At 44.1% G+C, this 12,747-nt stretch overlaps 1 protein-coding gene across 1 annotated transcript in view; it reads left to right on the top strand.

Moving 5' to 3' along the window:
* The window catches only part of LOC309546075 (C4b-binding protein alpha chain-like), a 290,333-nt gene that overhangs the window by 89,932 nt on the left and 187,654 nt on the right, over positions 1-12,747 (top strand). The window contains exon 7 of the mRNA XM_082245585.1: positions 3,467-3,661. Coding sequence (XP_082101711.1) covers positions 3,467-3,661 — 195 coding nt within the window. The remainder of the gene's footprint in view (positions 1-3,466; positions 3,662-12,747) is intronic.

Raw genomic sequence — 12,747 nt, 5'->3', positions numbered from 1 at the left:
TTAAAGTGGTTAAACACAGGACTTGCCTTCCTTTTCTGTGAGCCCTTAGTACTTCCTCTAACTGCAAAAAACACAAAATACTATCAAAACTGTGTGTGCACACATACCGTGGTGCCAGTATATTTAAATTACATACAGTCACCACCATCTCAAAAAATATGGCCAGAAACCATTTCAGGTATGTTCGTAACCACTGTAGTTAATAATCTTCATCATCCACAGAGTTCTCAACAATTGAATATTTATTAAAGTGTAGTTGAAATGTATAATCATATATTCATTTCCACATTGTATTTGATTTATATGTAGCCTACTCCTATTAATCTGTCACATGCTCCCTCCGGATTTATAGCCAATCCCAGGATGCATTGCGAGAATGCCTACCCACTGAGACAGCCATAAACCCTGGTGTGCTACTGGTTAGGTTTCCTCCACTGTCCAACAAGCTCCCTCATTGGACACAGTGGGGATACTCCCTTAGACCCAATAAATCACACCTGGAAACATGTGACAGGCAAAACTAACAGATCAGGCTCTCCTGATAAGCAGAAAATAACCATTTAATGCATTTTCCTAGCACCTACCTAGGAGGGTGCTACATCAGGGTGTACAACCACTTTATAAACAGTGCAGCCATGCCCACGTGGGAGGTACAGGCAGTTAGCAGACTAAGGTCCTAGATCCTTACAGGCTTCAATCAAGATCTTTTTCAACCATTAACAAGTCACTTCTCTCTTTGAGAACTGTGGATAATTAAGATAATTAATTACACTGGATAAAACTATATCTGATGTGGTTTCGTACCATAGAAACACACTTTTATATTGGTGCTAATTAATTTTTTGTGACTGTATAAATTCAGTTGGGCATTTTTTGCGTTTGCGACATTTTGGGAAGTTAAACTATGATTTACTTAAAAGGTGAAGGTAATAGGAGGGCATTTCTCATAGTGCAAGAACTGATAAAAAGTACACCTGTGCCCAACAGAAATCTTTTGAAAGAATAGTGCTCTTTGGTGGTGGTGGTGTGGGGGGGGGGGGGGAGATTGCAATCTCAAACTTGCCTATGTTCTCCATTTTATTATAACATAGTGACTATCTGTCAGTTGGTTGCTTAGCATTAGCTTCGGGTGTTCGACGCATGCACAGTGCATTCGAGGCCCTGATTGGCTGGAGAAATGAAAGCTTTACCCGATCAGGGCACATAGCACTGTCGGGGCCATGTCATGGTGACTCTATCCAATCATGGCTTATTGCTCTTAGTCCCACCCCGCCCACACTATAAAACTATTCTTTCAATAGCAGCCATTTTCAATATGATATTGGTGTGGAGAGGTAGAACAGGGCTCTGTTCAGTGCTGCTAGCGAGTTAGTGTGCTATACTGTGCTATTCTTATTCTATTGTCAGTGTAATCTATTGTAAATCTAGTGATAGTTCAGTGTAGTGCGACCATTCATTTTTACATTACTTTCAGTTTAGTGTGAATCTAGTGATAGTTTAGTGTGAGTGTAGTGTAACCATTCATTTTTTTCATTTTTTGTGTCAGTTTATTTTGTCAGGGCAGGTTTACTGCAGTATACTTCAGTGCATTACTGCACGTTTAACACAGTATATTTCAGTGCGTTATTGCACAGTTAACACAGTATATTTCAGATGGTTTAGGAGTGTGTTTATGAGAATGTTTGACCATTCTTCCAGAAGCGCATTTGTGAGGTCAGGCACTGAAGGCCTGGCTCACAGTCTCTGCTCTTATTCATCCAAAAGGTGTTCTATCGGGATGAGGTCAGTTGCAGGCTAGTCAAATTCCCCCAACCCAAACTCACTCATCCATGTCTTTATGGACTTTGCTTTGTACAGTGGTGCGCAGTCATGTTGGAACAGTAAGGGGTCAACCCCAAACTGTTCCTACAAATTTTGGAGCATGAAATTGTCCAAAAAGCTTTGGCATGCTGATGCTGATGATTTGGACCAGTGCACAAAGCAAGGCCCATAAAGACATGGATGAGCAAGTTCAGGATGGAGGATCTTGAATGGCCTGCACAGAGTCCTGACTTAATTTTCTAGATTGTAAGCTCTAACGAGCAGGGCCCTCTAAATCCTCCTGTATTGAATTGTATTGTAACTGTATTGTCTTCCCTTACATTGTAAAGCGCTGCGCAAACTGTCGGTGCTATATAAATCCTGTATAATAATAACATTTCAGATAGAACACCTTTGGTATGAATTAGAGGGGAGACTGCGAGCCAGGCCTTCTCGTTTAACATCAGTGCCTGACCTCACAAATGCGCTTCTGGAAGAATGGTCACACAGTCCCACAGAAACACACCTAAAACTTGTGGACAGAAAAGTTGAAACTGTTATAGCTGCAAAGGGTGGGTCAGCTCAATATTGGACCCTACTAGCTAAGACTTTGATGCCATTAAAGTTCATGTAAGTGTAAAAGCAGGCGTCCCAATCCTTTTGACAATATAGTGTAACTTTAACCTCTTTATGACCGCCTGCCACAGATGTACTGCTCCTGACACCCGCGATCGTTCCCCACTGAGAGAGAAGAACGGTCAGCTGTTGTAAACACAGCTGACCATTCTTCTCCCTGGAATGATCATAGAGCCCCTGTGATCCTTCTATATAGGATTACAGGTCTCTATGGTCATTCCACAAGTCATGCCCCACAACAGCTAGAATCACTCCCCTAGGCTCACATTTAACCCCTTGATCACCCACAATGTTAACCCCTTCCCTGCCAGTGTTATTATTACAGTAACAGTGCATATTTGTAGCACTGATTACTGTAGTAATGTTACTGGTCCCCCCAAAAGTGTAAAAAATGTCAGTCAGGGGGTCCGATCTGTCCACCGCAATGTCACAGTCCCGCATAAAATTGCAGATCGCCGCCATTACTAGTAAAAAAAACCAAAAACAATAAAAATGACATAAATCTTTCCCGTAGTTAGTAGATGCAATAACCTTCACGTTAACCAATCAAAATACGCTTATTGCGATATTTTTTTACCAAAAATATGTAGCAGAAAGCAAATTGGCCTAAAATGTTAAAAAATTTTGATTTTTCAAATTTTTTTTGGGGGGGGGGGGGGGGAATGTTATATAGCAGAGTGTGAGAAATATAGATTTTTTTTTTTCAGAATTGTCTGTGTATAGCCCAAAAAATAAAAATCACACAGGTGATCAAATACCACCAAAAGAAAGCTCTATTTGTGGGGAAAAAAGGACCTAAATTTCGTTTGGGTACAGTGTCGAACGACTGCGCAATTGTCCGTTAAAATAATGCAGTGCCGAATCACAAAATAAGGCCTGGTCAGGAAGGGGGTAAAATCTTCCTGGGGGTGAAGTGGAAACACCTTTTCTGTACAACTGAGACTATAATGGTAATATATGCATATAAGAACACGTTTGTTTGTTGTAAAGCAATATTTGACATTATCTATAATTTTATATGTGATTTTAGCAAATGGCTGCAGTTTTCTGCCTCGACTGGATTTTGCACAGCCTAGAGATTCATTCCTTGGTCAAACTACATTCTCTATGGGATCAAGAGTGTCTTACGAATGCCGACCCGGATATATACGCATTCCTGGAACTAGAAGTTATGTAACATGTTCGAAAGATGGCACATGGTCAGAGCTCGGGACTTTTTGTAAACGTAAGTTTTAGATTTTGTTTTTAATGTTTACAAGTTAATAAAAATATTAAAACAATTTTAAAACCTGTTCTTTGCCAGGAAAAAAAGCATATTTTCTCTGCTGTTTCCTCTCTCATTAACAAGACCACTAACGTTTGGATACATATAGCTCCTTAGTTTGGGCACCTTTTTGCAGCAGCAGGTAATCGGGGACATTTCTTTTGTTGTTCTGTATCCTCATACAGTTAAAAAAATAGTACAGTACTTTCTTTCTTTCTGATACATCACAGGACACAAGCATAGTCATAGTTGACTGGATTATATGCAGCTACCTTCAGGTGATTGAACATTGGTAAATCAGAGTTGTAAGAACCCACATATAACCAACCCTCCACACTCCCAGCAATCCTTAGACCCTAAGGGATCGAAGTTTCTCACTCCCCTGAGAAAGATTACTGGTTTCTTCTAGATGTTTCCTGAGTAGTTTTCCAGCATCTATGGCTAATCGCTCAGCCTTCGGATTGCTATCCTTGGTACATCATTGGAACTGTACCCAGACCCATTGGATAGTATATGCGGGGCCTGACTGTAATGTTGCATTGGGCACTGGGCCCTGTGTTTGGTGCTCCTCCTAGGCACGTGGTGCAACGCATGGAGTCAGTCACAGAGTGCCATACAGGTTCATGGCAGTAGTGATCCACGCAGGTGTGACCCAGTCCAAAGAGGGTGAAACCAGGATTTGGCTTGTCACTAATATCCTGCAACTGGATGAGTTCTGATCTGCTGCAGGGAGTCTGCAGCTATAACAGCTTCCACTGTTCTGGGAAGACTATCCACAAGGTTTACAAGTGTGTGTGTATGAGAATTTTTGACCATTCTTCCAGGAGTGCATTTGTGAGATCAGGTATTGATTTTGGATTTGAAGACATGGCTCACAGTCTCCACTCTAATTTATCCCAAATATGTTCTATTGGGTTGAAGTCAGGACTCTGGGCAGGCCATTCAAAAGTTCCTCCACCTCAATGGGGATTATTGTGTGGGGTTGTTTTTCAGGGGTTGGACTTGGCCCCTTAGTTTTAGTGAAGGGAACTCTTAAGGCTTCCACATCATGGGCGTCCGCAGGTAGGGGCAAGGGGGGGGCAAATGCCCCCCTGGAATCTCAACTTTTAAGTGGTTCTTAAGCCACTTTATACCATCCTGTCTGGTCTGTCTAATAATCCTGTGTATCTGTGTATGTGTTTAAAAAAAATAAGTCGTTATTTACCAGTTTTCAGAGGGCTCACGTGATCCGTCGGCTCTCTCCTCTCCCCGTCTGACAGCTGCCTCCAGTGGGCAGGGCCAAGGATTGGCACTCTTATAAAAATAAGCCATTCTTTACAAGTTTTCAAACACAGACACAGGGGCACATATGATTATTAAACAGACTGTAGACAGGATGAAACTTTAAATGAAACTACAGCAGCCGGGGGGGGGGGGGGGACTGACACAGGAGCAGACAGGCAGGGAGGGAGGGGGGAAAAGGACAGGAGGGCTGCGGATGACTGAGGCACGTAAACTGACCACAATGTCAGGACTCGGCAGCCATGGTATACCGTGGTCAGTTTACAGAGGGGAGGACATAGTCAGGCAGGATCAGCCAGGTATTTTAAATGATAGAAGGGGCCAAATTACACAGCAAAGCACTGTGCTGTATAAAATGCTTTAAGGGAAAAGGATCATTTTTTTTTTTTTCTGATTAACAAATGCTTTTTAAAATAAATGCTGCCGTTTGCTCTTTAAAAATAAATACTCAAAATAAGTATAATGACTAAGCCCTCCCCTTCATGACATTGTTGAAAAGGGGTGGCGCATGGGTGACCTTAAAATAATGCCCCCCCTGAAAAAAGTTCTGCGGACGCCCATGGTCCACATACCAAGACATGGACATTTTCATGCTCCCAACTTTGTTGGAACAGTTTGGGGATGGCCCCTTCCTGTTCCAACATGACTGCGCACCAGTTCACATACAAGGTCCATAAAGACCATATATACACTATATATCTTTTAGGGCCCATGTCACCAGAACTAGTGTCCCCATTGGAAGATTTCCCCGCTATAACTTTTCTCGGGAAAACCCAAAATTTGGGATTTTCTTTTACTTTCACTTCCAATGATAATGGTAAACAGGTCAAAGAGAGAGGGGGAATCTCTAATGGGGGTACAGACAGCAATGAAAACTTAAAAGCTGTTTTAATATATCTCCACTCTATCCAAAACTTAAAAGAAATATATTTTGCCTTTAGTTATACTCTAAACTTGTTGAAATTGGGAAATGTATTGAGCCTGGGTATGCCCAATAGACTGTTTTGTATCAATACATTTTATTTATTTTTTTTTCTTCTCTTAACCACTTGCCAACCAGCCGCCGCACATATACTGTGGCAGGTCGGCTCTTTTGCGCTAAACAACATACATGTACGTCGTTTCCTGCATTAGCAAATGAGGGCATGCACACACATGCTGATTGGCCAGAGGGGAAGCCAATCAGCAGGTCCAGCAAACACCACCTGCGATCGATTCCCCAGTAAACAAGGCAGACCGCCGTTCTGTCACAGGTAAACGCAGGGATCTTGTGTTCCTGCTATTCAGGAACACAGATCTTTATGTTCATCTAGTGAGTCCATACCCCACACAGTTAGAAAGCATTCCCTATGGACACACTTAAAGTGAAACTTTACTCTCTCCATCAACATGGACTACTGTATTTCTAATCCATATGCTACTAGCATTAGTAAATAGATAGGAAAGTATATCATATGTACTTGGTTAACACTTTTTTTGTGTGCATTTTTTCAGTTGTTTCCTGGTTTCCATGCCTATGCAAATTATGTCATACATCCCAGGAGTCTTCAGGAGGGGGAGGGTTCTCAGCTCAGCCCATGCCTGAGACAGATTCCAGGAACTAAATGCTACATGAATCATCTGCCCTTACTGAAGATGGCCACGGCCAGAAAAGCCACGGGGGGCTTTTAAAAATTATTTCTCAGCAAAAAAAAAAGAATGGAAACATGGATGGATGGATGGGGAAGTTTGCTCTTAATACTAAAAATAAGAGAAACTGCGTTTTTGGTGCCCAGATGCAGTGCATTTCCACCTTAACCCTTTGATCGCCCCTGGTGTTAACCCCTTCAATGCCAGTGTCAATAATACAGTCGCAGTGCATATTTTTAGCACTGATTACTGTAGAATTGTCACTGGTCCCTTCAAAAGTGTCAGTTAGGTGTCTGACCTGCCGCAATGTCGCAGTCCCGCTAAAAAACGATGTTCGTCACGATTACTAATAAAAATAAATAAATAAATAAAAATGCCATAAATCGTTTCCCTAGTTTGTAGCGTAATAACTTCTGTGCAAACCAATCCATACACAATTATTGGGATTTTTCTTACCAGAAATATGTGGCAGAATACATATTGGCATAAAATGATGAAAACATTTGATTTTTTTTTTTTTTTTTAATGGCGGTGTTTTGTAGCTGAAAGTAAAAAATATAGTGTTTTTCAGAAGTGTCACCCTTTTTTGTTTATAGCGCAAAAAATAAAAACCGTAGAGGGGATCAAAAACCCCCAAAAGAAAGATCTATTTGTGGGGAAAAAAAGGACATAAATGGACATTATGGCGGCAGGTCGGCTCTGTCCTGCGAAAAAATGTACCTGTACCTTGCCTCTCGGAACCACTAGTGGGGCGCACGCACGGGCCAGTTGGCTACAGGGTGAGCCAATCAGCGGGTCCGGCGGCCGCGATTGCAATGGGTGCCTGCAATCGCTCCCTGTCGAGACAGAACGGCAGTCTGCCATTGTAAACACGGCAGATCGCTGTTCTGTCAGTAATGAATACAGTGATCCTGTGTTCCTCTTATTTAGGAACACAGGTCTCTGTGTTCATGAAGCAAGCCCATCCCCCCCCCCCACAGTTAGAAAGCATCCTCTAGGGACACATTTAACCCTTTGATCGTCCCTGCCAGTGTCATTAGTACAGTAACAGTGCATATTTTTAGCACTGATTACTATAGTGATGTCACTGGTCCCCCCAAAAGTGTCAAAAATGTAAGTTAGGTGTCTGATTTGTCCGTCGAAAAGTTGCAGTCCCGCTAAAAATCGCTGATCTCCACCATTACTTGTAAAAAAAATGAATTAATTAAAAAAATTACATAAATCTTTCCCCTAGTTTGTAGATAAGATAACTTTTACGCAAAACAATCAATATACACTTATTGGGATTTTTTTTCCCTAAAAATATGTAGCAGAATACAAATTGGCCTAAACTGATGAAAAATTTAGATTTTTTTTTTTCAGAATTTTTTCGAACTTTTTTTGTTTATAGCGCAAAAAATAAAAACCACAGAGGTGATTAAATACCACAAAAAAAAGCTGTATTTGTGGGAAAAAAGGACATCAATTTTGAATGGGTACAGCGTCGCACGACTGCGCAATTGTCAGTTAAAATAACACAGTGCCATATCATAAAAAATTGCACGGTCATTAAGGGGGTAAAACTTCCGGTCCAAAAGAGCTTAATAAAAAATATATAAATAAAAATATTGTTTGAAATGCAGTGGCGGCTGGTGCTCAAAATTTTGGGGGGGGGGGGGGGGGGCGCAAACAGAAAAATGTAATAGGCATTGCTTTGCGGCAAAAAACGCTGTAAAAAAATTGCGTGACTTTGAGGTCGCAAAAGTGTGAAAGGGGCCTTCAGTAATTAAGGTATAGTGTTCCCCCTTTCAATGCAGAGAGACCAGCGTGCCCCCTTTCAATGCAGAGAGACCAGCGTGCCCCCTTTCAATGCAGAGAGACCAGCGTGCCCCCTTTCAATGCAGAGAGACCAGCGTGCCCCCTTTCAATGCAGAGAGACCAGCGTGCCCCCTTTCAATGCACAGTGACCCCCCCTTTCAATGTACAGTGACCAGCGTGCCCCCTTTCAATGCACAGTGACCAGCATGCCCCCTTTCAACGCACAGTGAGCAGTGTGCCCCCTTCAAAAGAGTGACCAGCGTGCCCCCTTCAAAAGAGTGACCAGCGTACATGCCCCCTTTCAATGCAGTGACCAGCGTACATGCCCCCTTTTAATGCAGTGACCAGTGTACATGCCCCCTTTCAATGCAGTGACCAGCGTACATGCCCCCTTTCAATGCAGTGACCAGCGTACATGCCCTCTTAGAATGTAGTGACCAGCGTACATGCCCCCTTTCAATACAGTGACCAGCGTACATGCCCCCTTAGAATGTAGTGACCAGCGTACATGCCCTCTTAGAATGTAGTGACCAGCGTACATGCCCCCTTAGAATGTAGTGACCAGCATACATGCCCCCTTAGAATGCAGTGACCAGCGTACATGCCCCCTTAGAATGCAGTGACCAGCGTACAGGCCCCCTTAGAATGCAGTGACCAGCGTACATGCCCCCTTAGAATGTAGTGACCAGCATACATGCCCCCTTAGAATGCAGTGACCAGCGTACATGCCCCCTTAGAATGTAGTGACCAGCGTACATGCCCCCTTAGAATGTAGTGACCAGCGTACATGCCCCCTTAGAATGCAGTGACCAGCGTACATGCCCCCTTAGAATGTAGTGACTAGCGTACATGCCCCCTTAGAATGCAGTGACCAGTGTACATGCCCCCTTAGAATGTAGTGACCAGCGTACATGCCCCCTTAGAATGTAGTGACCAGCGTACATGCCCCCTTAGAATGTAGTGACCAGCGTACATGCCCCCTTAGAATGTAGTGACCAGCGTATATGCCCCCTTTGAATGTAGTGACCAGCGTATATGCCCCCTTAGAATGCAGTGACAAGCGTTCATGTCCCCTTAGAATGCAGTGACCAGCGTACATGCCCCCTTCAATGCAGTGTGCCCCCCCCCCCCGAGACCAGTGCACTTACCTGGAGCAGCTGTGGCAGCACCTTCACTTCAGTGTCCCGGCGGCGGCTTCAGTCCCCCGACGTCTCCACAAATCCTCCCGCCTCCTCCTCGGCCAATGGCATGGGGTTTGCCTTGTGGCCAATCAGGAAGCGCGTATCGGACGCGCTTCCTGATTGGTCAGGAGGAGGATCCGTGTGACACACCGGCCGCCACTGTTGAAATGTAAGTTTAACCACTTCAATACAGGACCCTTTCACCCCCTTCCTGCCCAGGCCAATTCTCAGCTTTCAGCGCTCTCACATTTTGAATGACAATTGCGCGGTCATGCTACACTGTACCCATATGAAATTTTTATCATTTTTTTTTTCACACATAGAGATTTCTTTTGGTGTTTTTTTTTTTCACCGCTGGGTTTTTTATTTCTTACTAAAAAAAAATTAAAAAAAAAAAGTTTTTCTAATTTTCTGTCTGTAAATTTTGAAAAGAAGTAATTTTTCTCCCTTACTGATGTGCACTGATGAAGCAGCACTGATGGGCACTGATAGGCTGCACTGATGGGCACTGATAGGCTGCACTTTTGGGCACTGATGAGGTGGCACTTATGGGCACTGATGAGGTGGCACTGATGAGGTGGTACTAATATGCCGCACTGATGGGCACTGATAGGTGGCACTGATAGGCGGCACTGATGAGCACTGAAAGGCGGCACTGATGAGCACTGAAAGGCGGCACTGATGGGCACTGAGAGGCGGCACTGATGGGCGGCACTGACAGGCGGCACTGATGGGCACTGACAGGCAGCACTGATGGGCACTGACAGGCAGCACTGATAGACACTGACGGGCGGCACTGACGGGTGGAACTGATGGACACTAATGGGCAGCACAGATGAGCAGGCACTGATGGGCACTGACTGGCAGCACTATGGGCACTGATTCTGGGCACTAATTGTGGGCACTGTGAGCACTGATCGTGGGCACTGATGGGCACTGTTTTTTTACTTTACTGTAATCAGGGCACTGATGATCAGTGCCCTGATTACCTGTCCTAGATCCCCCTTTGAGGAGGAGCTGCTGATCGGCTCTGCTCGCCAAACACTCTGACAGTACATGTGATTGGACACAGCCGATCACATATGTAAAGAGCCAATCGCCGCACTGCGTGCCCCCGTGGGTGCGGGAGAGCGGCCGTTTTGGGGCACCGTCATATGACACCGTCCCAGAACGAGAGCCGCACCGCTCCGCCGTCTATTGACGGTGGGCGGGCGGCAGCTGATTAAGCCAGATTGCCCTTTATAAATGTTTTTTTCTTTACAGAGATCCCCTTTTACTGGCCCCTGTACTAGCTCTTCTTCTCTCTCTGGTTGTCCACATAATGGATTCTATCTGGATGACTTTCTGTTGCAAGACTGCTCCATCCAGGCGCTCACTGCCAATGCACAATGCAAATGCTGCAGGGCTTCAAATGAATTCTCACATTCAGGAATCTGTGTTAGGTCCAACTCATTGCCTAAGGTACATTACTGGGGTTGGTCTTGGACACGGACAGGGTTTTAGTCTTTCTTTCTACGAATTAGATTCCATTGGATGAGAATTCAGAAGGCATTCCTTGCTTATTTTTTGCATTGGAGTCTGGGCAGTGATTTGCTCCAATAGCTTGGAAGGTGCTCTTGATGGATGCTAGCCTGTCAGGTTGGGCCGTGGGGGGAATCCCCTGTGACCTGTCATTCAGCTACTGTACCGTTGGGATCAATCATGTGCACCAGGTCGTCTGAATTTTTTTTTTTTGTGGCAGGCACCATGATTAATGATCGATTTACGAGGGACATTTTTGGTGGATTACTTATTTTGGGGGCTTCCAGATTTTGATAAGCCCACAACCAACAGGCAGGGTTGTGAGAATGAGGCCCTTACCCTCATCAACATTGGACCTAATGCATTTTTTTTTGTATGGAAGCCTTCTTAGAGGATAAGTTCACCTTTTGATAAAAAATAATAAATGCGCACTTTTTTTGCGGGTAAAAATGTGCATTTATTATTTTTGTTGCAGGAGCCTGTAAAGCATTGCAGATCGCTGATGCCATGCAGGACTCCTACAGACCTGTCAGTGTATGTGCTTGCTTGTGCTTCGTACGAGCAAGCCGATACACTCTGACAGAAAGAATCAATGAACTACCATGGCGCTCACAGAATGGAATTTTAACCTGGTTTTTATTAGCCCTTTGGTGGCTGCCTTATGAACCCATTCCTTGTTCCCTTTGCTGACCCTATGCACAAGACTGTTCCTTATCAAACTTACCTACACTAGGAAGATATCAGAGCTATTAGTCCTTTTATGTAAGGAACTATTCCTGAAGTTGCTCAGGAATAAAATGGTGTGGAAGCCTCCCGCTGGTTTCTAGAAGCTCCTGGAGAGTTCTAGAACTTAAAGGGCGGAGAGGAAGAGATGAGGCCTGAATATTTATGGAGTCTCCTCCAATACCTGGGTGAGGATGGCCCAGAAGTGGAGATATAGCTCATAAGTATTCTGGAGCCTGGCCATGTGGGATTCCAGGGTCCAGTTGCCTGGGAGGGGACCCCTGTGTTAGGGGACTCTGCCTCCAGGCAGAAGAAGCCATAAGAGAAAGAGAGAGTGAGTAGTTTAGGAAGACTCACACCCCTTCAGCCTCAGCTAGGCTTAGCTGAGTCACCCTGGGAGCCATTGGGACCTATCCAGCAGAAGGCCTGTTCAGCAATCACCACACGAGTTACAGGATCTTTACAAGGGAGTAGATTCAATTCTACACCCTAGAGCCTATAGAGAAGCAGCCATGTGAAATACCAAGCTAGCTATCTACAAGGTACAGATTAGAGATGATTCAAGCCATCACAGCTACCCTACATCCCTGCTTGAGGATTAAATTGAGGAGCCAAGTGCTTTGCCAATAATCTGTGGAAGGAGAGAAAGTTCAGAATTGATCTTTGCCAGTTGGGCTATTCAGTATGTTCCACTGGAACACAACCTTGTATCCTTTTCTTGAAGCCAGACACAGTTTGTTGCATGTCATCAAGCTCTATTAAACTACAGCTCTAGGCATACCATACCACCCTATTCAAGTTGATTCTAATAAGCTAAAAAACAAAACAAAGCCCTTGGGCTGGTTTTGGTCTACAGAGTGCGTGCTGAAAATACCTGTTGCCTGGTTGTGCATGTAAAGAGGGACCAAAAAATCC

Source organism: Pelophylax lessonae (genome assembly GCF_965119305.1).
Source record: "Pelophylax lessonae genome assembly, chromosome: 2".
Lineage (NCBI taxonomy): Eukaryota > Metazoa > Chordata > Amphibia > Anura > Ranidae > Pelophylax > Pelophylax lessonae.
The sequence above is the reverse complement of the archived record's forward strand: the minus strand, read 5'-3'. Positions and strand labels throughout refer to the sequence as shown.